Below are 24,656 nucleotides of genomic sequence, written 5' to 3'. Positions count from 1 at the left end.
TCTGATTGGCTGTTGAGATTTTTTATTTACTTATTTTTGCGCGTTTGGGGTGGAAAGCGCTTCAGAGGGCCGAGGATGTGCGGCTGCTCTCGCGGACACACCTGCTGTGCCTCTGGAGTTTACCTATGACGCTTTCTGGATTCTTCTCTCTGGATATTTTCCCCTGGTCCCAAGAGTGGGGTTCTACAGAGAGGAAACAAGCAGCGCGGCTGGTGGGAGATAAAGCGGGGAGAGAATGAACACAGTGCGAATGGAAAATGAACCAAGCAGTAGAAGCCGAGGTTTTGCAGAGCTTTCCGGGGGGCTGGAAGCTGTTAAGGGTCATTTATCCCCAGCGTCCACGCAGGGGCAGGGACCGCGGGGTCTCCGGCCAGGCCAGTCGTTTTTGAACCATGCTTTTGTACCCTTCAAACTTTTTAGCATAATACTGATTCTGCTTCACATTAAGTAAAATACGGGGAGAGATGGGGGCTGGGCATGTAGGTGTCAGGGGCAGGCAGGGGACTTATCCGCACCTGTGTTCATTATGTCCATCAGCTGAAAACGTGTTCTCTTAGAAAAAAGCGACCCAGACCCTCCAACGTTTTATCTGGTCCCCAAAGGGTTGTTGTGTTCTATTTCATTTAAAGGGTAACCATTCTCCGTGACCCAAACCTGGTCCTCCGCGAGATTAAACGGATTATGTTTTCATAAGGTTTAGAGACAGCTGTGTGTCCTCAGCCAGAACTAAAACGACCAAGGGGCAAAGACCCCCCCCACACAAGCGGGCACGTGTGCGATGCAACCAAAGCACGAGCAGAAATTCCAAACGGTCTAATGGGCTCTGCAGATCTGGGTTTCGGCCCCTGCAGTGCTAAACCCCCTTGGCAAGACTACCTACAGTGGAGGGGTTCCCAGACGGAACAGATGGGCCTCCTGCCCCCAGAGGCTAGGCCTCCAGAGTTCAACAAAGTCTTGTGCTATCTAATCATTGTTCGTGCTGCTGGCGATACCACAGCTGGGCTGTGCCACAGCATGAGTGCATCTGCGTGTGTGTTCACACCCTTCTGGAAATATAAACTCAGAGCATGAAGTTCAGAGATGGGTTCAGGAGAAGACAGAAATGGGACGATTGTCTGAGGCTCTGTGCCCTATGCCTACAGCCCTTCTGGCATCATTTCCAACATTCGATAAACAATGAGAGGTAGGGGGGCCGAGGTTAGATGATCCTGCTGTGAAGTTGGCCAGCCCTGGCTTCACATCCTATGGGTGACCGTGAGCAAATTACCTAACATCTCCGAGCCTCGGTGGAGATGAAATCCCCAATCCTGTAGACTTGCCATGAGGATTAAGTGAGGTGATATATATTAAGGGACGTGAGAGTTCTCGGTGCTGCATGCACCAGCCTGGTCTCCGAGTGTATCACTAAACCCCTTCCTGCTCATGGCTCTGGCCCCCGAGCCTCACTGCCAAGCTTGTTGGCCTCCAGTGGCTCAGAATCTAGGACAGATGTGCCCTCCTGATAAGTTTCAGAATGAGCTCAACAGTGAATGTTGATCAAATGCATATATAAATAGGACATATTTTGCCCTGGAGCTGCGTGGTAATGCTGTTTTTGGAGTTCTTGCCGTAACTGTATAAATCGTGTTTGGCGGAGAACATTCAGGCCCATTGTTTGTTCTCACGTGCACTAAATACTGATTGAGCTCCGACCCTCGACACAGCTCTTTAAGGAACTTCCTCATGGTTTAAAAGCAAACATACCTCACCCTCCTCCTCGCCTGGATCATGGACCTTGGGCTCACGCATCTTGCAGTGAGGACTGGACCAGTCCCGACAGGCGCTGGGGCACTGGCCGCTACTCAGGTACCAGCCCAGGACTGGAGACCATGGGGTGGAGTCTTGTCCTGCCCATTGCAATGTTCATACCTTCTGAAAAAGAAAAGAAAATTAAAAGTCAGCCCCATTTTTTCTTGTGGAATCTCTGTAGTCTGTCAACACCACTCCCCCCAAAACGAAAAATCAAACACACCTTTAAATTTTATTTAACATATTCTCAAGTTTTCTATTTAAACGTTTTCTTTTTTAATGCCCTGTTTCTGTTTTTAGTGAAGGAAGCAAGCCCATTTAGAAATCTGTTTTAAATAAACAGGGATTTTGATTGCTCTGAGCTCTTAATCAAGAGTGAAAGCATAAAGGTTAATGATTGTCAAGGGAACAATTGTAAGCAAATTCCAGTTGGCTCAAGAACCAGCTAAAAAAGAAAAATCTTCAAGTGGGGCAGGAGAGGGAGACACGCCCAGTCCCTTGCAGAAAGGAAATTAAGAAAACAGTTTCTCCCCTTCCCTCCCCCCTTCTCCTCCCCTCCCCTCCTTTCTCAACCACGTGCAACGCGGGAACACAAGCATGAGTGAAATACAGAACCTGCCCTCAATTTGCTCACCGACTACTAGAGAACACAGAGAAAGAGAGACATGATTGTCATGTACGAGGCTCACAGCACATATTTTGTTGAGTGAATGAATGAGAAAGTAAATGAAGGAATAGAAGTAAACCAGCAGACAGATGTGCAAGGTGGACGGTTTAACCCTGAGAGAGGAGCAATCATTAAAATTTTTTTTTACTCTGGGGATTTCTAGAATCTCAGAATTGGAAGGAAATTTGGTAGATATTCTATTTGATTTTTTTCCCAGTACATGAATCTAGAACCTGCTGAGGGTCAGAGGATGGGCACCAGCTTCCCCACCGACGAGAAGACGACAAGGAACCCCTCGTGTAGGTTCGGTGGTGCCTGTAGCTGAAGGGTTGAAGGGCAGAACCTCTTGGAGGGCTCAGATGCTCTCCATGGGTTTCCCTTCCACCACCACCCCGACATCCAGAGTTCTATTTCTAGCCTATTTTACGCCAGGAGCTGACTTTGATCTAAGAGCCTAAAATGTATTAAACTATTATACCCACCTTCCTTTCTGTCTAGAGGAGAAGCTGTAAGTGGCACCTGGTGGCACTTGCTCTGATTTTCTCTGAGGCAGTCCCATTTGCCCTAGCAGGGAAGCTCAAATTACTTGGGCCAGGGAAGGGAGGGATTATGTAGCTACAGGTCTCTCCAATGAAGAGTGAAATTTGTTTTCTGGTCTTTCATATTCCTGTCTTTGTTTTCAGGTTTATTATGTCCTCTGATATATCCATTCTGCTCATAAGCCCATTGGAAGAATTCTTCGTCTCTGATACTGTGATTTTCACTTCCAGCATTTCCATTGGCTCTTTTTTATAGTTCCCATCTCACGGATGAAATTCTTCATCTGTTCATGCATGTTTTTCCCATTAGATTCTTTTTAAAAAAAATAATAGGCAGTCTCTCTCTACAGGTTACATTCTTTTTTAAAAAAAATTTATTATTTATTTTTTGGCTGCATTGGGTCTTCGTTGCTGTGCGCGGGCTTTCTCTAGTTGCGGCGAGCGGGGGCTACTCTTCGTTGCGGTGTGCGGGCTTCTCACTGAGGTGGCTTCTCTTGTTGTGGAGCACAGGCTCTAGGTGCGCGGGCTTCAGTAGTTGCAGCACTCGGACTCAGTAGTTGCAGTGCATGGGCTCAGTAGTTGTGGCTCGCGGGCTCTAGAGCACAGGCTCAGTAGCTGTGGCTCGCGGGCTCTAGAGTGCAGGCTCAGTAGTTGTGGTGCATGGGCTTAGTCGCTCCGTGACATGTGGGATCTTCCCGGACATGGGATCAAACCCGTGTCCCCTGCACTGGCAGGCTGATTCTTAACCACTGCGCCACCAGGGAAGTTCCTCCATTAGATTCTTTAAAATATTTATTACAGGTACTTGAACGTCTCTGTTAGATAATCCCAACACCTGATCTCTGAGTCTGTTTCTATCGACTATTTTTTCTTTTGGTGATGGGTCATATTTTTCTTTCTTTTCCATGTGTCTTGTAATTTTTATTAATGCTGGACCTTGTGAGTAATGCTGGACAGTAGAGACAGATGCATAATTTATGCCCAGAGAAGAGCATGCCTTTTCCTCTTCCAGGCCATTAAGGTGGGACTTTTAGTCTATCTGGTCTGCAGTTATGGTAGGTCTGGGCTTTGTTGCTGCTTTAGTTACATTCATTGCACCATAGCATGGTCCTTTTCAAGAGTTTGTTTTAATACATAAACTAAACTTCACAGGTCCTTCTGATGTTATTTTTTTTAATCCCCAGAAAATTAATTTCAATATTTCCTGGTGGCTGATGACCCTCACCCCCCATTCACTCATTCAATAGACAAGACAGAATTACAACAAAAGATTAGTGTGCTTGATGTCTTCTATCCTCTCCCATCCCTGCCTCGCGTATGGTAAAGAAGCTAGTGGGAAATGAATGGTCAGCAGAAAGGAGAGAAAAAAATCTAATGTCCTGGCTGATCGGTCATTGAATAACTGCAAGTGGGGCAGTCTGGCTGGGGAGATAAGACACGAATTAACCCCTAAGAAGATAACTAAAACACGAGGCATTGTGAAGCAGGGCAGGCTTAAAAGTTTGGGAATACATTCCAATTAAAAAAGCGTTATCCGTGGACCTCTACTGTGCCAGATTCTCTGCTGTAGGTGCTGAGGATACAGGAGGAGAGGGCCCATGGTTGAGAGTCGTTGGGGAAGGCGTCACAATGGCCATTTGAGACTTTAAGTCCATTTGAAAATTGGACTGGAAGGGACTTCGAAAATCATTTAGCCCAAGGATTTCTAACTGGCTGGAATTGCCTAGGTAGACGTGAAAATTCCAGCTCACTGGGGCGCAAATCTGGAGATTCTGATTCAGCAAGTCTGGTTGTGGTCCAGGAATCTGTATTTTAAAGAGTGTCCCAGATGATTCTGGAACACAGAACCACTGAACCAAACTCCTCACTTTACAAAACAAGCCAGAGATAAGGGGACTGATCTGCCACGGTCACACAGCTTGGATGGTGGCAAAGCCAGAGCGCAGACCACATAAGGACAGCAACAATTGTGTATCAAGGGCTTTCTATGGGCCAGGCACTGTCTTATGTACTTTACATAAATTATCACATTTATTCCTCTTAACAACTCTATAGAGTAACTATCATGATCGTCATCTCCATTTTAAAGAAGAAACCAACTCTTTGGGAGGTTAAATTCTTGCCTAGACTTGCACAGCAAATAAACAGCAGAGCCCAGATTTGAAGCCCAAAGCCCAGGACTTTAACCATTACCCACATAGACTCTTAGATATCTGCCTAACTTTTTCACTGAACCTTAACTTAAAGCAGGGCCAGGAGAGGGAAAGAGCAGGTACGTGGCTGCAGGTCTCTTGAGAAAGGGTTTTAAACAAAGGCGGTGTGTTTTGGTGTGCATATTCTATCTGGGTGAGCATGGACAGCCATTTCCAGATTCTAGAAGGAGGTCTTCTCTGAAGCATGTGCTGTTGACACACTTCCCCAAACATAGGTAGGTTCAGTTGGGACTTTGGCACCAGCCTCGTGTATATAATGGGATCTGACTGGCATCTTATCCTCAAGCCAGAATTTCACAAGTGCTCACCCTCTGGGAGATGCTTATTTTCTCGGCCTCCTCTCCCCGAGGAAGGTCTTTGTGTGCCCTTGAAAAGAATCTGAGTAAAAGGAGCACAGCTTTCCCTGATCATTCACACCTCCCTCCTCCCACCCCCCTCTCCTAAACACGTGCAGGCTCATGAGTTCCCTAAGGTACCATTTGTTTGGTGAACATTTAAAAAAAAATTAATCCTGTAAGATTTTAGAGAATAGCGTCTCTACTGCAGTGTATTTCTAAACCCCTCTGAATAAACGGACAAGTGAGATTTCAGCTGGCCAGTAACTAAAGACTCCGCTCAGGCACGCTCTGAGCTGTGGGGAGAGCAAATGGCTTTCCTGGTTGCTCTCACGACTGAGTCAGTGCAGCTGAAGGATTAGGACCCAAGCCGGGTTTGAGCCCCAGCTCCACGGTTTCCCTGCTGTGGGATACTGGGCCAGATACTGCCTGTGAGCCGGATGCCAGCTTCTGCAAGCCCCTGTTTTCTCATCTGTCGTATGGAGGTATCCTCACGGGGTTGCTGGGGAGATTCAGTGAAGGGTCTGGCCAGGGCTAGGTGATCAATCAATGATTACCATCATTTAAGGGTGATCTTGGACCACCAGACCTGCATTCATTTACTCTCCAACCCTGCATCCTGAATACGTCCCCTGCTTAAAGCATCTTGTGAACAGCCCCAAGGGGCCAAGGAGCACCGTGGGGGTGCTTTGTGCCCCAACGGGGGGATATGTCTTATGAAATGGATCTTTAGTGAGAACATCATGGCGAGTGAGAAAGTCAAGGCCTCTCCTGGACCACCCCTGCCCCTGCCCCTCACTTTTTCAGTTGAGAAAATGGAGGTTCAGAGAGGTTAGGAAATTTGCACAAGGGCCTGGCCAGTCGGTGGTGGTGCTGGCATTCAAACTGCAGCCTGTTTCACTGAAAGCCCATGTTTCTTTCTGCCGCTTGAGAGGTTCAGCTGGCGGGGATGGGAGGAGGGAAAGAGATGGGCCTTGTAGGTGTGGAGAACGAATGGAACAAAGGCTCCGGGGTAGAAATGTGGACGGCAGAGGAGAGAGTTCGTAGGGAACTCTGAGGCTCAGAGAGGGGGCAGGAGAGCAGGTACAGGAGAATCAGGAATTTGGGTTCTAGTCCTGACCCTGTGGGAGTCTGGCTGTGTGACCTTGAGGAAGTTTCTCAGCCTCTCTGAGCTTTACTTTTCCTAACCCTAGAGCGGGACGTGTACAAGTGAGATGGTGTGAATGAGCGTCTGGCACATTGCAAAGCTCTCCACCAGGCAAGCAACTCTCCTCTCCTCAGGCAGGGGAACACAAGCTGCCCCCCACCCTCTAGGACTCAGGAGGGTCGGGAGACTTCTGGGGGTCCCGCTGCCAGCCCTCACTCCTCGCTCTGTTCCCACAGGGTGGGAGAATGTCTATGGCTTTGACATGACCTGCATCCGGGACGTTGCCATGAAGGAGCCCCTGGTGGACATCGTGGACCCAAAGCAAGTGGTGACCAATGCCTGTTTAATAAAGGTCTGCAGACGCTTCTTGCTCGGGCCTGGGTGTGCGGGGACCTTGCTGTGCCACCTGGATGCTTGGGCCTAGAGTAAAGGCCACGCCAGCTCCTGCAGGGCCCCAAGCTGTGAGGCAAGGTCACCTTGGCCAGAGCCTCTGGCAGCCCATGGTGACCCGTCAAAGCCGGCACTGTCACTGAGCAGAGCTGGGGCGAGAGAGCCACTGGACTCCACGTGGCACAGGTGGGGGGTGGTCGGTGCATGTCGCTTGGTGCTGTGAGGGGGGGAGGGGTGTCGGATGGGCTTGGAGGAGCATCAGAGGGAGGACATCCTGGAGGCTCAGGTCGGGGGAAGCCCCTCCATTCCGAGGGGGCCGGCCTCTCAGGCACGAAGTCCCACACCCCAACCCGCTGTGTAAGCAGCCTCACGCCCGCCCCTCTAAGCACACCTGTGACCCCGCCGCGCGAGGCTCCCCTCCTCCTGAGTGCCCTTGCTGGTACGGGCCCTCCCGGCTTGTCCTCCGAGGCTTTCTTCAGCGCAGACGGAGAACAGCTTGCCGGCATCCTCGGCAGACCTGTCCTTACCCAGTGCATTCTTATCGCTAACTATCCAGACGTGCCGAACTTGCCAGGGTACAGATCAAAGCCCCCCCAGACCTCCCCTCCCTTCCAGCCCCACACTCCTCCTAGAGGCAACCGCTGTCCACAGGAGGAGCTGATCTGTCCAACCCTTTTTCTAAGTATCTGCATTTACATATGCTAATTTATCTTCATTTACGTATGCTAATCTATCCTGTCCAACGATGGAACACTCTTGATATTTCACTGCTTTTTCTAAAGTCTAGAAAGACATCAGTCTCATAGGCTTCAAGTTAATGTTTTAATCGAAGAATCTGGGTTCACTGTGTCAGCTGTCGTCAGCCCTCCCAGCCCTCATCTTGCTGAGGCACACCTGCCTGCCCTGGTCCTGTGCACATCACTGCTTTTTCAGCAACGCTGGGGGGACGCGACGGGGAAGAGCCCAGGGGTGAGGGGAGGTGTCTGCAGGACTGATGCAAACGGCTGCTTTGTCCAGGTGAGAACGGTCCCTCGTCCCTGGTCACAGTCTTCCTGAGAAGAAATGCAAGCCTTGTCACCGTGGCATTTAAAAGGGACCTCAGAGGACAGATAAAACTAGATGTACCTCGTACAGGTCCCATCAGATAGACACCGCCTCCCTTTTGGAACATCCTGCCTGAGCATTCTGGCTCCAAGTCTAAGCCTTGGCCTCGCACGCACCGAAGGGTTTTGCTGCTTCTTAACTCGGCCCTTTCTGAGTCCAGGCAGGGTTGATGAGGTGCAAACGTCCTTTTATTTCTTCCCACCAGCCCCTCTGTCCCCGAAGCCTCTCTCTCTGGCTTCCCAAACAAGATCCAGTAAAGTACACCGCAAATAACTCACCCATAGTGCAAAACATTGCTGCCAATATTGTAGTATGAGTAGAAATCTCCTGGTGCAACTGACTGCCAAAATGACGCATGGCAGCTGTATGGAACCGATAGGCGTCTGCCCATGGTGGCATGGGGATAAGATTCCTTCAATGTGCTTGGGCCCTGGGTCGCTCTCTGCCCCTGCCCTGCAGGTGTGGCCACGGCACTTGTGCACGTCCATGGCTGGTCCCAGACTGGCCTGCTCTGTCCCCCCCCTCCTTCCTCTCCCCCTCCAGCCAGGAACAGGCAAGGGTCTCTCCTTAGTTACACCTGAGTGCAGCCTGGGACTGTGGGTATGGGGGGGCTGGAGCTCTGGGCCCTTCATGCCTGTCACCTTTCTTCCTGAGCTCTGAGAAGGGCAAGGACGGCTGTGTTTGCTTCTGCCACCAGGAGAGCCGTCCGTCAGCTCTCGCTAATGTGCTCAGCACCATCTTCCTGGGGAAAACACTTGCCCTTCTTCACACACTTAATTGCTATTTTCATCGCTATTAACGTTGCGGCTTGTGACACTTTATTATGATTAAGACTCTGTTTTGACCAGACTTCTGCTCTGAGACATCCATTTGTAACCTGATGTAGTGATGGGGACAGCATCGGCCGAGGCTCCTCTGAGTCACCGATGCCTGCGGAGCCCTGCGCCTGGTGGGGCGGCCTGAGGCCGAGCCAGGGGTCTCGCTGGGGTCTCAGAGAGGCTGCGGCGGCTGCTGAAAGAGAAAGCCTTCTGGCAAAGGGATCAAGGCTCTGGGGGTCAGGATAACGCGTCTGCCTCTGGACACTTTGGGCCTGAGAGGAGGGAGGGCCCTGACCAGAGGCCTCTGTGTCTCTGAGGCCCAGCCACAGCTGAGTCACCCGCACAGGCTGCCTGTCCCCACCCCAGAGACCAGCAGTCTCCTCCCTTGCGCCCATTCTAATGCAGATCATACTTCCAGCCTGGACGGTTTTTGTTCCTTCAGAGGCCCCTGTTAAGATGCAAATGTCCGTAGGACCTAGAGAATGCTATCAGGGCATTGGGGGCTGACATTGGTATCTGAGACCCTATAGAGACGGAGTCCCTGATAGAGGGGGTGTTTCTGTGTGTGTGTGCGCGTGTGCAGGCGTACCATTGCTCTTGTGCACGCTGAGAGTGGTGAAGAAGCGAGCGGAGGACAGAGCAGAAAGGAACCAGGTCCAGAGGAGTCACGGGGTCTACTTCCCAGGTCTCTCTCTGAGTCCAGGCCAAGAGGCTTGAATATTTTTAGGTAAACCATAGAAAGTCTTGGAAGGCTTTAGATCCAGGGAGTGGCATAGTGTGAATGCGTCTCAGAGAGATTAGTTGGTTGGTCTGAAGGAGAGGCCTGGGGAGGGGATGGGAAGGAGAGTCCTCAGGCAGGGAGACAGTTTTAGGAGAAGAGTGATGAGTGTCAGGGGTTACATCGCTCACTGAGGGCGCACAGACTATAACGTCCAGACCCCGCGTCTAAAGGGCTCCAGTCTAATGGTGGGGACAGGGGCAGAGGTGGTGAGACCCCCGAGATGAGCCAGAAGCAGGGTGGAAAGACCAGGCGAGGCCCGTGGCAGAGGGCGCCCGAGAGAAAGGGACAGGGACCTTGGAAGGAGCCTGGAGCCTGGCGGGCTGGCCCCAGTGGAGAAGGAGAGGAAACGTCAGTGAGTGTAGACAGCGCGAGCCCAGCCCAGTGGACCCTGCCGAAGCCCTTAACAAAATCACAGTTAAGCACAGCTGCTCTAAGAGTTCTGGGGCTGGAGGGACCTGCAGACACGTGGCCGAGAGGGATGGCAAACGTCATAAGCTGACAGGTACTGGGGCTAAAAAGATTTCCCCAACGGGGGCAATGGCCCAAACTAACAGGGTGACGTGTAATGAAGGACCCTCCCCCCTGCACTCGGGTCCCAGAAAAAAGGATTATGCGAGGGATGTTGTGGGGAGGGGCTTGGCCAGGGGGAGCCGGCAGAGTGCGCTTTGAGGTCAGAGGCTGCTAGAAGTGGGTCCCAAACCAGGAGGGTGAAGGCGTCAGACGTCATGACTCAGGAGAGGCAGTTTATGCTGGAGAAGAAAAGGTTTAGGGGACCCACGTGAGCAGGAACGGGCGTTGGCTTGTTCCGTGGGTGGAAGTTACAGAGGCTGGTGTGGGCCCTGCTCGCTAGTTCTGAAGCAGGACCTACTGACTGGAGACATGGGGAAGGATTGACCTCCTGGAAGGCGGTGAGTGCGTCCTCCCAGGCGGAGTGCAGGAGCCCACGGCGGCCACTACCTGGGCACGCTCCCCAGGGCTCTTGCATTCTCGGGGCAAAAGGGGACTGGCTTTCTAACCCCATCGAATTCTGCACGCCTGACCCGGGCTCACAGGGACCTTTAGTCCTGTTCCCCATCCTTGGGCTTGCATCTGAAGTGATGTCACCGACTTCGAGGGCTCCCACAGTCCCCTGCACCTGCAGCCCCACCCTCTTCCCAACCGACAGGTCAGAGGATGTCACAGCTGCCAGCCCGCACCGTGACAAGGCTCTGGGCTGGCTGGCTGCCTTGACCTCGCCTGCGCCTCTGCCCACTGCCCTCCTGTGGAGACAGGACTTGGCTTTGAAGCCCCCAGGATGCTTTGCATCAGGTTTTCCTTTATTCATCCTAGAAACGTGTAGAGATAAAAGTCTCTGTCTCTTCGCTGCTCTTGTTTCCCCACCCGGAGACCCCTCTCTCCTGGTCATTCCCAACATCTTGCATCATCCGGGTCTCAGGGGCGCCCCTGGGAACCGTTCCAGGCACACAGGTGTCTGTCTGGCCCGTACAGAGCTTTCAGGACAGAGGTCTCTGCCATACAGCCCGGCAGTGGGAGGTTCTTCCTTAGAGCTCACTGAAGGCGGTCTGGATGCCTCCCGGGCCTTGGAAGGTTTGCTCGGTCTCTCTGGAGCCGGCCAATGACAGGTCAGCATCCTTCACGCAGAAAGAACAGCACGTTGCAAACCATTGTTCATTACTCCTGCTCCCACGCAAGATTGATTTTCAGCCACTTCCCAGCTGAAACTGTTAGAATTATTAGTTCCTTGTGTTGTCCATTCCTAGCTAGAACTGAAAAATTCTCACCTCTTATTTCCCCCTTTCAATTTTTTTAACTGTCCGGGCTTGTGATAAATGGTCAGCCGACTTCCCCAGGCTCAGTCCGTGACTGTGTGGGCTTGGTCCGTGACTGTGTGGGCTCGGTCCTCACCCCTGAGAGAATACTCCGTACCTCGCATTGCTGGGAAAGGAGTAGTCGGGTCTGCCGGAATCTGGGAGGGCTTGACAGAGCACACGCTGCTGCTTTGATTCAGTGGGTCTGGGATGCCCTCCCCTCCCCTCCCCACCCCTTGGAACTTGCCCCCCCGGCGATGCTGATGCTGTCCTCCAGGGACCACACCGTGAGAGCAGCTAGATGCACCAGTGATGCCGAGGTGGACGGCTCTGAGGACATCTGGGTCGGGTTTACACGGCTCCTCTCATCCGCCCTCCTCTCCTCTCCCCTCCCCCGCATCAGCACTCGTCCCCGGCAGATTTACCTTCCTAATTCTGCTGTCCTCAGGCTCTGACTCAAATCTGTTTGCAGCATTGCCTTAGCGGACCCCACCCTAGAAAGGATGGAGGAGGTCATGGGGAGGGGGGGTGGGTGGGCCTGGGAAGTCCCCGCAAGAGCCATGACACCCTGGGGAGTCTGCCATCCATAGTCTCCCCGGGGAATGAAGCTGAGGCTGGCCCAGACCCGGTGGAGGCACTAAGGGTCCGCGTTCTCTCTTCTCTGGGCTGCAGGAGGTGGACATCTACACGGTGAAGACGGAGGAACTGTCCTTCACATCCGCCTTCTGCCTGCAGATACAGCGCAATGACTACGTCCACGCCCTGGTCACCTATTTCAATATCGAATTTACCAAGTGCCACAAAAAAATGGGGTTTTCCACAGGTGAGCCTTCCGCTGGCCTTGCAGACCCTCCTGGCCTCGTGCCAAGGCTCTGTGGGACGTGACCTCCCCGGCCTGGACGTGGGGCAAGGGCCGGGGGCATCAGCCAGGGGCCCTCACTCGGCACCTCCTAAGCCTCTCCAGCCCTGGAGGAATCGCACGTCCCCAGGGTTTTGGCTGCCCGAGGAGAAGGTAAAACACTTGTGGCTGGAGTGGGCAGAGCTGAGAGCAAGTGTCGGGTGGGGAGAGGCAGGCGTGGAGGCCACCTTTCAAATGCACGTTTGTTCACTTAGTGTTTCCCGAGCACCTTCTGTGTGGGTGGAGGATACGGAGGGGAACAAGATCTCTCTCTGTCCGCTGCCACGCCTCATGACAGGTTCAGCGTCTGCTTCCCTAGGCTGCAACCTGTCTCTACGTCTCCTTCCTGTCTTCCCAGCTTCTGCCCATCTTCGTTAAGTCCCTGACGTGCTCCAAACTCCTTCAGAGGTGCCTCATTGCCTGTAGCAGATTAGCCCAGATTGCTCCGCCTGGTAAATGGCAGGGGGTTGGTGCCCTGCCCGGCCCCACCCCACTTCCCCAGCCTCATCTCTCAGCACCCCACCCCTTCGCTGCTGCTCACGCAGCCCAGCATGCGCTGGCCCTGCAGCTCTCTGCACCCAGGCGTCTTCAGCCCCTCGGCCGTGGCCTCTGCACGCCCCAACCCCTCGTCCATCCAGGGGGCAGGAGGGTCTTCTGTCAGATTTGTCTCCTTCCCTCCTGTATTTGTCTGCTGGGGCCACTGTAACCAAGTATTCCTCATGGTTCTGGAGGCCTCTGGAGTTTTCTCCTGAGGCCTCTCTCCTTGGCTTGCCAACGGCCGCCTTCTCGCTGTGTCTTCACATGGTCCTTCCTCTGTCCTCATCCCTGGTGTCTCTGTGAGTGTCCTAATCTCCTTGCTCTACAAGGGCACCAGCCAGATTGGATGAGGGCCCACACTAAGGGCCTCGTTTTAACTAAAGACATTCTCTCCAAATACGTTCATATTCTGAGGTCCTGGGGGTCAGGGCTCCAGCACATGAATTCTGGGGGGAGACGATTCAGCCTATGGCAACTCCCCCATCCCTCTCCTCACCTGGCCACTTCCGGCTCAGGCTGCATCTCTCAGCTCAGGTATTATGATCCCCTCCTTCCCTCTAGGGTCAAGGTTAGGCCTCCTTCCCGGGGCTCCCTAACATCCTGTGCTTACGTCTGTCATGGCCACGCTTAAAGTGATACGGGTGCAGTCTAACAAAAAGATAACAAAAGGGTATAAAAAGGGGCATAAAGAGTTAAGGAAAAAGACCTCTCCCCCATCCATCCCAATCCCATGCCTGAGAGGCATATTTGTTAACGATTTATTTCGTAGCCTTCCAAAAAATTTCAGTGGTGCACAAGCAACTACATACCTATATACACTTTTTTTTTCTTTTTATTTGAAATAATTATCGACTCACAAGAAGTTGCAAAAATAGTACATAGATTTCTGTGAACCGTAGACCCAGCTGCCTCCGCTGGTGGCATCTTCCATGACAGGAGTACGACATCCAGCTACACTTTTCTTGGAAACACAGGTCGGCTCGCACCATACACACTGCCCTCTGCTCCCTGTCTTTATTTAACCATGTGTCTTGGAGATGCCGCCATAGCTGCAAGGAGATATATCCAATCTCTTTTTTTAAACAACTACCCGGGATTCCAATGTAGGCTGTGCCATTATTCACTGAACATTTCCATCGTTTTCTGCAGACCTGGGTCTCCCCACCGCTGGGCTCACATCTCATTAATCTCTGCCTTCTTAGCTCCTCCCAGCGGGGTGTGGCTCAGAGATTTCTAAACAAGTCTCTGTTCAATGCGTTTATGAAGCTAGGATTCCTGCCCTGAGCATGTGTTCATCCTGACCACTCATGGGAGGGCTTCCTGGGAATTGGGAGCTTGTCGCCGGGGCTGAGTGAGCGTGCACGTGGCGGGGATAGGTGAGTTCTACCAGAATTTGAAGATATGATGATTCACTTCCTGAAGCCATGGTGCCAATGGTCTCTTTCACGTGGTGACAGTGATCCCATTTGATCATGTTGTTTAATCCTTCGTCTGTGTTGCCCAGTTTTCTGATACCTTGTTTGATGTATTTTACATCTATACAGATGAATGATACTGGGTCTGTAGATTTGTTTTCTTGTGATCTCTCTCTCTCTGACTTTGCCAGCAGAGTAATTCTGATCTCATAGAATAAGTTGGGGAGTGTTTCCTCCTCCTTTATCTGCTGGAAGAGTTTTTGAAGGATCAGTGATATTTCCTTTTTAAATGCTTGCTGGAATTCCTTAGTGAAGGCACCTGAGCCTGGAATTTTCTTGTGGGAAAGAACGGACAAGAGACTTCACCTAATCTCTCACAGAAGGGCTTTTTCCAGAGTTGGTGTCTTCTGATCATCAAGAGCAGGGTCTTCTGGTCTCCATCAGCCAGGCCAGCGCTGGTGCCTCCTCATCCTGGGGAAGACCAGAGGGCCCCGATCCGGGTCACTGTCAGCTGCTACCCTCCCTACGGGAGCAGCAGACGAGCTTATCTTCTCGGTGGGTGCGCAGGAACAGCCAGCAGGGGGAAGGGATATTTTACCTGGACCTTGAAGGATGGGTGAGACTCAGCTTTGCAATGGTGAGGATTGGGGCAGTGAGGGCTGAGGAACAGCCCGCTTGAGGACGGTGCCTGTGACTGGAGGCCAGGGATGGAGCCACGGTGCCTGGCTCTGCTTCCTCCATCCCTGGGTGATGCCTCCCCCAGGGCCCGCCCTGCTGCAGGTGATGGGAAATTCAGGTGGCAAGGGTACTCTGGAAAGAGTTCTGTGTCTCAAAAGCCTGGGCTCCAGCCCCGTAGCTCCAGGCTGCGTTTTTCTTTCCCTGAGATGATCTGTTTCCGGTGGATGACAGTGTGGTTTTGGTCCAGCATGTAGCAGACGTCTTTACCATCTTGGCCATCTTTACCAGCTGGCATGGCTTTGGCAGTGGGCTTTACGCAGACCCTCTGCACTCTGACCAGCAAGGAAAGAATATTTCTGCTTTGTTTTTAAGGACCTCAGATGCGCAGAATTAGATTAATCCTGATTCGTGGTTCATGACATACTACCATCGTGGGATCACGCACAGTTCACTTTTGGCTTATTTTTTAATTAATACAAGGGACACCTGTGAACTTGCCACCTAACTCAGTAACTAGATTGTAAATAAAGTGTTATTAATTAGAATGTAATAGTAACTAGAATGCATTATTAACTAGAAGGTAATAATTCTAAGTATAATTAGAATGTAAATACATTAGTTAATATCAAGAGATAAACTATTGTTAATTAGAATGTAAATATTAACCAGAAATACATTATGAATAAATATAATATGATTATGCTTATAATTAATAAATGCAAGTAAAGTAATTCAGAGTCACATAATAAATCCCCGTGAGCTCACCATCTAACTCAAGGACTTAAATACTACCCATAGCTTTGCGGCTACCTGGATGGTCCCATCTTATCCCCTCCCGCCACATCGCCTCTAAATGAACATTGTCCTGAATGTTCAGTTCCTTATCCCCTGTTATTTTAAAAAAGTTTTATCACGCGTATGTGTAGGCCTAAACAAGGTATCGTTTGGTCTCAGCTGGCTTTGAACTTCAGGCGAAGTGCAGCCGGCTGTAAGCGGCTCCTCCCCATCGGCCCCCAAGGTTTGCAGCTGCTCCGGGAGACCCACGCGAAAGCACGTCACGGATTGTGCAGTTGAAAACAGTCCCCGTGAATGGCGCTGGTGTCTGCCTGCTGCGTCTCCGGGCAGAAGCTGCTGCAAACGGGCACAAGCACCCAGGGTTCCAGGCGGTGCCAGCACAGCTGCCCCACCCCTTGGACACAGCCTCGGAGGGCGGGGTAGGAAATGGGAACTGGGCCCCCTGGGGCTACCGTGTAGCGGCTGGAAGGGCAGTATCCAGAGAAGAAGCAGGCCTGCGCTAAGTCCTCGCTCTTCCAGGAAGCCGCAAGGCAGGGCGATCAGGCCGTGGAGGTGATCTTAAGTGAGCTCCTTTCCGGGCCTGGGGCTCAGTATGAGTGAAATGACATGGTTGGACCTCGACTGCCTGGCAGTCCCTTCCCAGCTTTGCCACCCTGTGACACTGAGCCATTTTCTCAGGTCAGAGAAGCTTCCTCATGCATAGTCTTTAATTCTCCAAAAAGCCTGTGAAGCCCCCAGGGAACACAATTACAAATTTACAGCTAGAAAGAGTATTAAATTCCAGAAAGAACTACCAGCCACTTAGCCACTGGGAAGAGAAAGAGGAAGCAGGATTCCACTCGCTCTCCAGAAGCACCAGGAAAACGCTTCCTGTGAGAGGCCCCAGCCATTTGTTCCACAGCCCCCTGTGCACCCCACCCCCATCCTCGGTCACAACTCCCACCGGACTTTATGGCCAGCTACCTGAGTGTCTTCTCACTTAGGCTGCAGGATCTCAGGGGGCAGGGCTGTATTGGCTGTTTTTCCCCACATTTAGGACCACATCAGGCACATGGCAGGCATCCTGAGTGGATGTCTGCTGAATGAATGAATGACTGAATGAATGCATGCATGAGTGAATGTATGAATGAGTGAATGAATGAATGCCTGAATGAGTGAATGCATGCGTGAGTAAATGTATGAATGAGTGAATGAATGAATGCCTGAATGAGTGAATGCATGTGTGAGCGAATGTATGAATGAGTGAATGAATGAATGCCTGAATGAGTGAATGCATGCGTGAGTGAATGTATGAATGAGTGAATGAATGAATGCCTGAATGAGTGTGTGAATGACAGTACGGTCATAACAGGGAAGCCTGAAAGCCACTTACACTATCTTGAAGGTTGTAGTTGGGGCAGAGCGGGAGGGAAAGTCTTGTCTACTGACCAGAACTCTGGATGTCGTGGTCCACAGTGATACTGAACGCTCACCCTTGTGCACAGCAACTTTCTGGAGAATCCCTAGAACATTCCAGACCAGGACAATGAGGCAGCACCGCTTTACAGGCCAGAGCTAGTTGATGGATAAATGAAATGATATACCACTTTCCACAATGATTAAATAACCACCTAATGCAATGGCTTAGCAATACCCTAACCTGGGCCTGCTATGTTACAGATAAGGGGACTATATAATTCATCTTTCAAATGAGGACACTTTGAGAGTGAAAGGGAGAGGAAAACGGTCCTGGGCACAGCAGGAGGCTGGTCACGCTCAGTGTGTCCTTTCCCCTTCCCATCACCTATCCTCACAGTCCCTTGGGGGATAAACTTTCTGCAGAGGCAGAAAATGAGCCCCAGGGTCACAGTGCAAATGCATGGCAAAGTGGAGACTGGACACTGGGCCTACTGTTGCCTAATTAAATGTCCCTTCCACTGATAACCCACCCAAGAGATGTATTAGATGTAAATGATTGAGTCTGCACAGCAACTGGCTGTGTATCTGCAACACCTGGGGGGAGACTTTTACGTCTTAGCAAGCCTGCCCCCATCTCACACCCCAGAATTACTGAATTCAAATCTCTAGACTAGAGTCAGAATATCTGAATTGTCATCAACTTCTCCTGGACACCTTGATGGAGAACCTGCATTGAGAAAACTGCTTTAGCAATGAGTCCATGGACCCATCATGGAAATGAGATGTTTGGGGAAGTTCTTAACCTTTTGATGTTGACGTCAAGGGGAAATATCACTCTCCTCCAACCCAAGGCTGGTGTCTTTTGGGGGACCAACATCAGAGGTGGACTTCTGGGCTCGCTGGCTGGCAGAGCTGAGCCAGTGAAGTCTCTGGGAGTCTCACAGGCATCTGATTAGGAGGCAGAAGGAAGCTGCTGGAATCTCCTTGCCTGAAGGTCTTTAAGAACAGGAGAGACACCTGTCTGGGTTGGCGTGGGTGGCAGCGGGGGTGAGAGTGCTGTCAGTCACACGCTGCCATTCTCCACGCACCCCGGAGACGATCTTTTGACGATTCGTTTAGATGTCGTTGGAAGGGAAGGTGCTGGGGAGCAGGTGGGCTTCGCCTGTGGACCGCAGTACGCCTTGGAGACCAGGAAGGCCGGGTGTGTTTGGGGATCCAGGATCCGGGCGGCACAGGCTCTATGTTCATGACCCTCCTTCAAGCCCTTCCAGATCCTCCCCTCCACTAGACCTTGAGTTTGCATCGATTTCCTAAATGCACACATCGAAGGCTACTCGAGTATCCAAACCACTGACATTTGATCAAGCTAGTTCATTGCAAAGGACACAGAGAGACAGACTCTTCATCACCATTAAAATAGATCTTGGGGTTTGAACGATCTTGGTCTGACTGGGTATAGGATAAATCCCCAGTCAGGTTTTGTGTGAACTCCTCCGGGCTGGACCGCAGGTGTGCATACGGTCATGAGACAGCCCCAATCCTTCCTGTGATTCAAACTCTGCCTTCTAGTGATTCTCAGGGCCTAGCCTTTGTTCCAAAGCCATCTCTAAGGCCACATATAAGTCTTTCCATGTGACAGCCTTTGAAGTATTTGAAAGGCAGTTATCACATCCTCCCTAAGTCTTCCCACCTTTAGCTCTGGTCCTAAGCAAAGAGGGAATCAGTGTTAAGGAGTCCTGCATCCTGGTGGAGGGCGGTAAGAGCCTGAAGGGCAAGAGGAACTGACTGTAAGACGGGTTCTTCTACAACCCTTAGGCTCCAAAGCCGCAATGTCACCGAACACCTCTGGGTAACTTGAAGTGTCACAACATGCCCCCTCTGGGGCTTTTTACCGTCGTTCATTTATTCGGTACTCACAGACCTAGCAAGGGTGGTGACGGGCTCTGAGGATAGAGCAGTAAGCAGACCCCGGCCCTCACGGAGATTGCAGTCTTGTGGAGGACACAAACACGTAAAAAGAGACAGAGACGGTTATGCAGGGGCATGACAGCCGCCGTGGTAACATAAGCCCAGGGTGCCCTTAATCCAGCTGGGTCAGGCAAGGCTTGCCCAAGGATGTGACCTTGAAGAATGAGGAAGGGCTGGTGATGAGGGACGGAAGAGTGTCCCAAGGACGGCTGCTGCTGAGGAAGGGGGCCCATAAGACAGGACCCCTCATCTAGTTGTAGAATTTGTAGTGTGCCCAGAGGGATGGATGGGATTTCATGGCAAATACAGGGGAGGGGAGGTGCAAGCCTCAGTGTGGCTTTGGATCATGCATGAGATGTGGGTCCGTGGAATGAGAATCATCCCCAATTTCTATTCATCCAGGTAGGAAGGCACGGCTGAAACCCCAGGGCAGGCCTGGGCCAAGGGAACTAGGATTGGTTTTAGGACAGAGAGGCAGGCAGGGAAAGCTATTTGTAGGATTGGGGTATCTGGAATTGGCGAAACTGGCTTAGCCGTGGAGTTGGCATGAACGGTGTCATTTAAGGGGAGACAGGGTGCACCACCCTCCAAATCTCTCCCCTACAATGTCTGAAAGTCTTCACTCTGTTGAAGTAATGAAAAGCAGTGGCACTGTGAGATGCGTGTGTTAATGCCGCCCCTTGTATGACTCTGTAATATCAGCTTGTTTCTCTTCTGGTCCCCAGCGAAGACCCGCAGTCCCGAGGCGGGGGGGCTTGACCCCGGGAGGAGTCCCTGGGCTGAGCGGGGCGTCCTGCGGGCTAGGAGCAGGCGCAGGGCCTGGGTGCCTGACCCAGCGAGAGCGCTAGCTGGGGTGTTCAGCAGCGTCGGGGGGGGGTCCCGGCCCCTCTGGAGACGTCTCCTCTAACTCCTCCTCCTTGTCATCCTTCAGCCCCTGACGCCCCCTACACCCACTGGAAGCAGACTGTCTTCTACTTGGAAGACTACCTCACTGTCCGGAGGGGGGAGGAGATCTACGGGACCATATCCATGAAGCCAAATGCCAAAAACGTGGTGAGTGCTGAGGCAGCCTCTGTGAGGCCGGGGTCAGAGAGGAGGAGGGACCCCGGGGCCCGGCTTCCAGGGAGCTGCCAGGACCCGCTCACTCGCCCGGGTGCCTGGCTGCCGTGGGCACAACCAGAAAAGTTACAGGGGAAGCGGTAGGAAGGCGGGTTTGGATGGGATGGCCTCCTTCAAGGATTCCCACCTGGACCCCTTAAGACTGGGGAACTGGAGCCTTTCTGTAGGACACCCTGGGGACCCTCCCAGCCGTGAGGACAGCTTCCCGCCCTTGGTGGGAGGTGTTTTGAGAACAGAGGCTGTGGCCATGGACTTTGCCTCATTTAGGACCAGCTGAGCCAGGAAAGAACAGTGTGTGGTGGCTTGGAAGACCAGGTTCGCATTCCTCAGGCTGGCCTGGGGGGCTGGAGGCCGTGTGAGTCTTCCTGAGCCCCCTGGGGTGCGGGCACGTGCCAGGCAGGCGCCGAGGGTGGGAGACTCAACCGCCCCACTTCTCCCGGGATGAAACCAGAGGGAACATCTGTGTATTCTAACAGGAAGGACTTAGGTTAGAAATCAAGGCCTTCCGTGAGGGTAACGGGGCACCGGAAGGGGCTCCCGAGGACTGCTGGTGGGGAGGGGCGTCCTGAGCTGGAAAACCCTAGCGGCGCAGAGGCGCCCGGCCCTCTGCCTGCGGGGGGGGGGGGGTCCCCGCCTCCTTCCGCGCTGACGCCCTGGCTCCTCCTTCCTTGCAGCGAGACCTCGATTTCACAGTAGACTTGGATTTTAAGGGGCAGCTGTGCGAAACATCTGTATCTAATTACTACAAAATGCGTTAGCACACGTGGGAGGCTGCGGAGAGCGAGCGAGCACGGAAACTCACCTCCATCGGAGGCGCCGCCACAAGGGACCCTGTTTGCAGGACTACACGCTCCAAACCGGAGTCTGACACTCTGCCCTTGAGATTGGTGAACTCAGCCGGCCTCCTGAGGGTCCTGCCACTGGACAGAGGGCCTCCAGCTCCTCGGCTCTGCTCTGGGGGCCCTTCTCAGAGGCTCTGTCGTCCCGACAGAGAGCCACGGCCAGCGCGGCAGCCGGGCCCCGATGGAGGAGTCCACGCGTGTCCCCATCGTCCTCCTTAACCGTGACTCTCGGACCTTCAAGTTTTGCATGCTGCAGGCATCTAGGACAGATCGCTTCACTAGACCCTGGAGACTAGCGTCTTTGATAGCATAAGGCAGACTCTGTGCGTGCGGCGGTGCGCGGGCAGCATACCTATTAGTTCCTTTACCCGGCACGCTGGTATGTGCTTGCAGATACAGCCAAGCGGCAACGTCTGTGTTCATCCAGGGCTGTGTGCGTGTGTGCGTGCGCGTGTGTGCGTAGAATATATATTACTCTCAGAGGAGATTCTGTTGCTTTTGAATAGGAATCTGTTTTGTGATTAGTTCTCCCCCTTCCCCACCCCTTCCCAGCTATGAAATGTCCTCTGTACTAGCTCCGGTCTCCTTTTGACTAGACTGTGGCTCCGAACCCTGGACATAGGACCATGCACTCCGTGGGCGCTCAATAAATGCACATGAGAGCGAAGCGATGGGGCGGCTGTTTTCTCGGCGCTCTGGGCAGGGGGGCGGGAGGAGGTCAGAGGCCACAGTGGAACAGAAGATCCAATCGTGCTGCTCCCAAAAGGAAGGTAGCTCCTTGGTAAAGGGAGCCTTGAAGCTAGGACCAGTCCAAGAGCTTCTCCCTTGTGACCCTCAGGGGTGGGAGGAGAGTCCTGCAGCTGAGGTGGGGGGACATGAGTGAACCTCGAGTGCTCCAGAATGGGAGGCGACGTGTAGCCTGGAGAGAGGCCAAGGTCGGGGCGGGAGAGGCTGGGAGGGTCCAGAGGAAGCAGGAGATGGTAGCTGAGCTCACGGTCCTGGGCTGCTAGTGAGAGACTAGGGCAGGGTCTGAGGGCAAGGCCGGTGGAGGGACGGTCCAGGGCGTGGTGGTGGACAGTCTCGTTCCTGCTCCCTCACCCCATTACTGGCTGCCTAGGTGGGTGTCTTCCCTGGCCTGCACCCTCCCCATCAATGGGACGCCCCCCCTGCGTCTTGAATAGGGCACCCACGGAGCCCAAGTGAAAGAACTTGGGTCCTGGAGGTGACATCCTAGGTTCTACGGAAGCTCCCTTCCCCAGAGTGGTTGCTAAATCTCCAGTTCCCAAAACGATCTCTGCCCTGCCACCTCTACCCCTTTAGACTCTGGTCCCATCGTGGAGAGGGCAGAGCCAGATGGGGGCCTGCCGGGTCAGCAGAGGCCTGCGATTCTTCGAAGGCCCAGAATGTTCCCTCCTTGGGAAGGAGCAGAAGGTGTGAGCTACTGCAGGGGCCTCAGGGAAGTGCCTGGTGACCCCTGATGCCCTCCCGGGCTGGAGACAGCCCTGGGCAGGCAGAGCTGGTCCTCCAGCAGGGGTGCCCCGTCCCATTGTCTGCAGGTCACACACTGTGACTGCATTTGCCATCCGGCTCCGAGGGGCAGGTGTGCCCTGGACCAGGCAGGGCCTCTGGAGTTCTTCACCTGTCCCCGTTCCCCCCTTGCTGCTCCAGGGCTCAGCCGCGGCAGGAATGAGACCTCTGTGGTCGGGACGATCACGCGATGAAAAGATGGGGCCTCACCCATGCGCAGGGACCAGACCAAGCTGCCTTGAGGATTCAGTTGCCGAGGGGCCTGAGGGCTGCCTCTTTGGTGTGGGAAGGAGCGAGCCAGGCCGGCCCAGGCCGAGGGCGTCCAGGCCCGGCTCTGCCTCCCGTGCTCTGTGGCCCCAGCGAGTGCTCTCCACACTGTGTCCCCGGAGCCCTGGGGCCTGTGGGCCGTACCAGGGTCAGTGGGCAGGGCTCTGGTCCCCCTCCCCAGATTCATGAAAAGAACAATTCTTCCCTTCTCTGTTTTTATATATTACTAAAAATAAAGATAAAGAAACGAAAAGGAACCGAGACCAAACCAAGGACCTTTGGAAATGGCTCACGCAGGCGACCCTCAGTCCACCTGGCCCTGATGCCCTGAGGTCAGCCATCCCCTGGGGTCTCCCTCTGCTCTTCTCCCCTACCCACCAGCCCTGTGCAGTTTCACCCAAAGGGCTTTCTTCGGCCCCAAAGCAGCCTTTGGGTCTCGGCTGGATGCCCACCTCTTGCCCCAGAACAATATTTTCCCTTGCTTGCATCTTTATCTCCTGCCCCATCAGCTCTGGAATATTCTCCCTGGACCTGTCATCACTCAGAAAGGGGACAGGCTCTGTGGGAAGCTACGGAGGCTTGGTCTGGATTTTACAAGGCGGCTCCTAGCTCTGAGGACGCCCCGCTTGGCGGGCAAAGCGGGTTTCAGTCCCCACCGGCCCCATGGCCCCGTGCCCTTGTGCAGTGTAAAAGCTGCATGATGGTGCACAGAGGCCCTGGGAGGAGCTGTGGGGAGCCCGCAGAGCACTTGTTTGTTTCCCTCCAGCTGGTGTAAGGCTGTCCTGAGTTTCAGTTCTGAGCCAATCATGCTTTCCTTTAGAGACCTGTCGGGGAAACTCCTAGGCTTGGTCCAAGCGTGGTAACAGAATCTCTGTAGGATGGAAATGCGAAGTGTTTGGTTTGGTTTGCTTTCTGGTTATTCTTTAGCTTCCAAGACAGGTGGTCTCACCTGTGTTATGTTCCCTGGGAGAGACGCTCAGGTGCTGGGAAGACAGGGGGCCCATTTAGAGGCGGTGGATGTAGCTGACAGAGCCCACAACACGGAGATGCAGAGCAGGCCTCAGCTTGCCTGTAGGTGGGTGTCCTGGGAATGGCAGTGCCTGGGAAAATGACAACCGACTCCAGTGGCAGTGGCCCCTGCCCTTTCATTGCCCTCTGGCATCTGCGTACGTGTTGGCTTCCCCGAAGCCCTGGGAGTTGGGCACGGAGGCCCTGCCCACATTGGTAGCTGAGCCTCTGGGCCCCGGGGGGAGGAGGAGTGGGGTCCTGGGGGAGCTGGGCCCCCATCTCCACACCTGCTCACGTGTCCTCTGCTGCTCTGCTCAGTCCTCTGCATCTCTGGCTGGGGAGGCCTCTCTTTGTAGCTAGAGACAAACACAGTGCAAATCGTGGAAGGCTTTTGTCCCCATGTTTTGGACAAGAAAAATAGAGAAACTTAATCGGGGAGAACAGTGAGTGCATTAAAAGAAGGAAGGGGGTTGAGGAAGAACGGGGGGTCCCCCAGAGGGCACGCGAGGGGAACCCTTTAGTGGGAGTCGGGGAGCCCCTGGATTCTGCCCATCCCTGGGCAGGGAGCCCATCCAGCTTTGGAGAATTCCGTCCATGGCCAAATCTCACATGGC

General features: G+C 53.1%; 1 protein-coding gene across 2 annotated transcripts in view; it reads left to right on the top strand.

Moving 5' to 3' along the window:
- Positions 1-23,074, top strand: part of PRMT8 (protein arginine methyltransferase 8) — an 85,787-nt gene extending 62,713 nt beyond the window's left edge. Inside the window, exons 7-10 of one of the 2 annotated variants that reach the window (XM_082421118.1) lie at positions 6,926-7,041; positions 12,263-12,413; positions 20,211-20,332; positions 21,073-23,074. In XM_082421118.1, the coding sequence (XP_082277244.1) occupies positions 6,926-7,041; positions 12,263-12,413; positions 20,211-20,332; positions 21,073-21,156 (473 nt within the window). In that variant the 3' untranslated portion in view covers positions 21,157-23,074. Of the gene's footprint in view, positions 1-6,925; positions 7,042-12,262; positions 12,414-20,210; positions 21,042-21,072 lie in introns of those variants that run through there. The other variant, XM_082421117.1, reaches the window with a different exon arrangement.
- Positions 23,075-24,656: the final 1,582 nt, after the last annotated feature.

This window comes from Balaenoptera physalus (assembly GCF_965194825.1).
Source record: "Balaenoptera physalus genome assembly, chromosome: 13".
Taxonomy (NCBI): Eukaryota; Metazoa; Chordata; class Mammalia; order Artiodactyla; family Balaenopteridae; genus Balaenoptera; species Balaenoptera physalus.
This window is presented reverse-complemented; position numbering and strand designations above follow the sequence as displayed.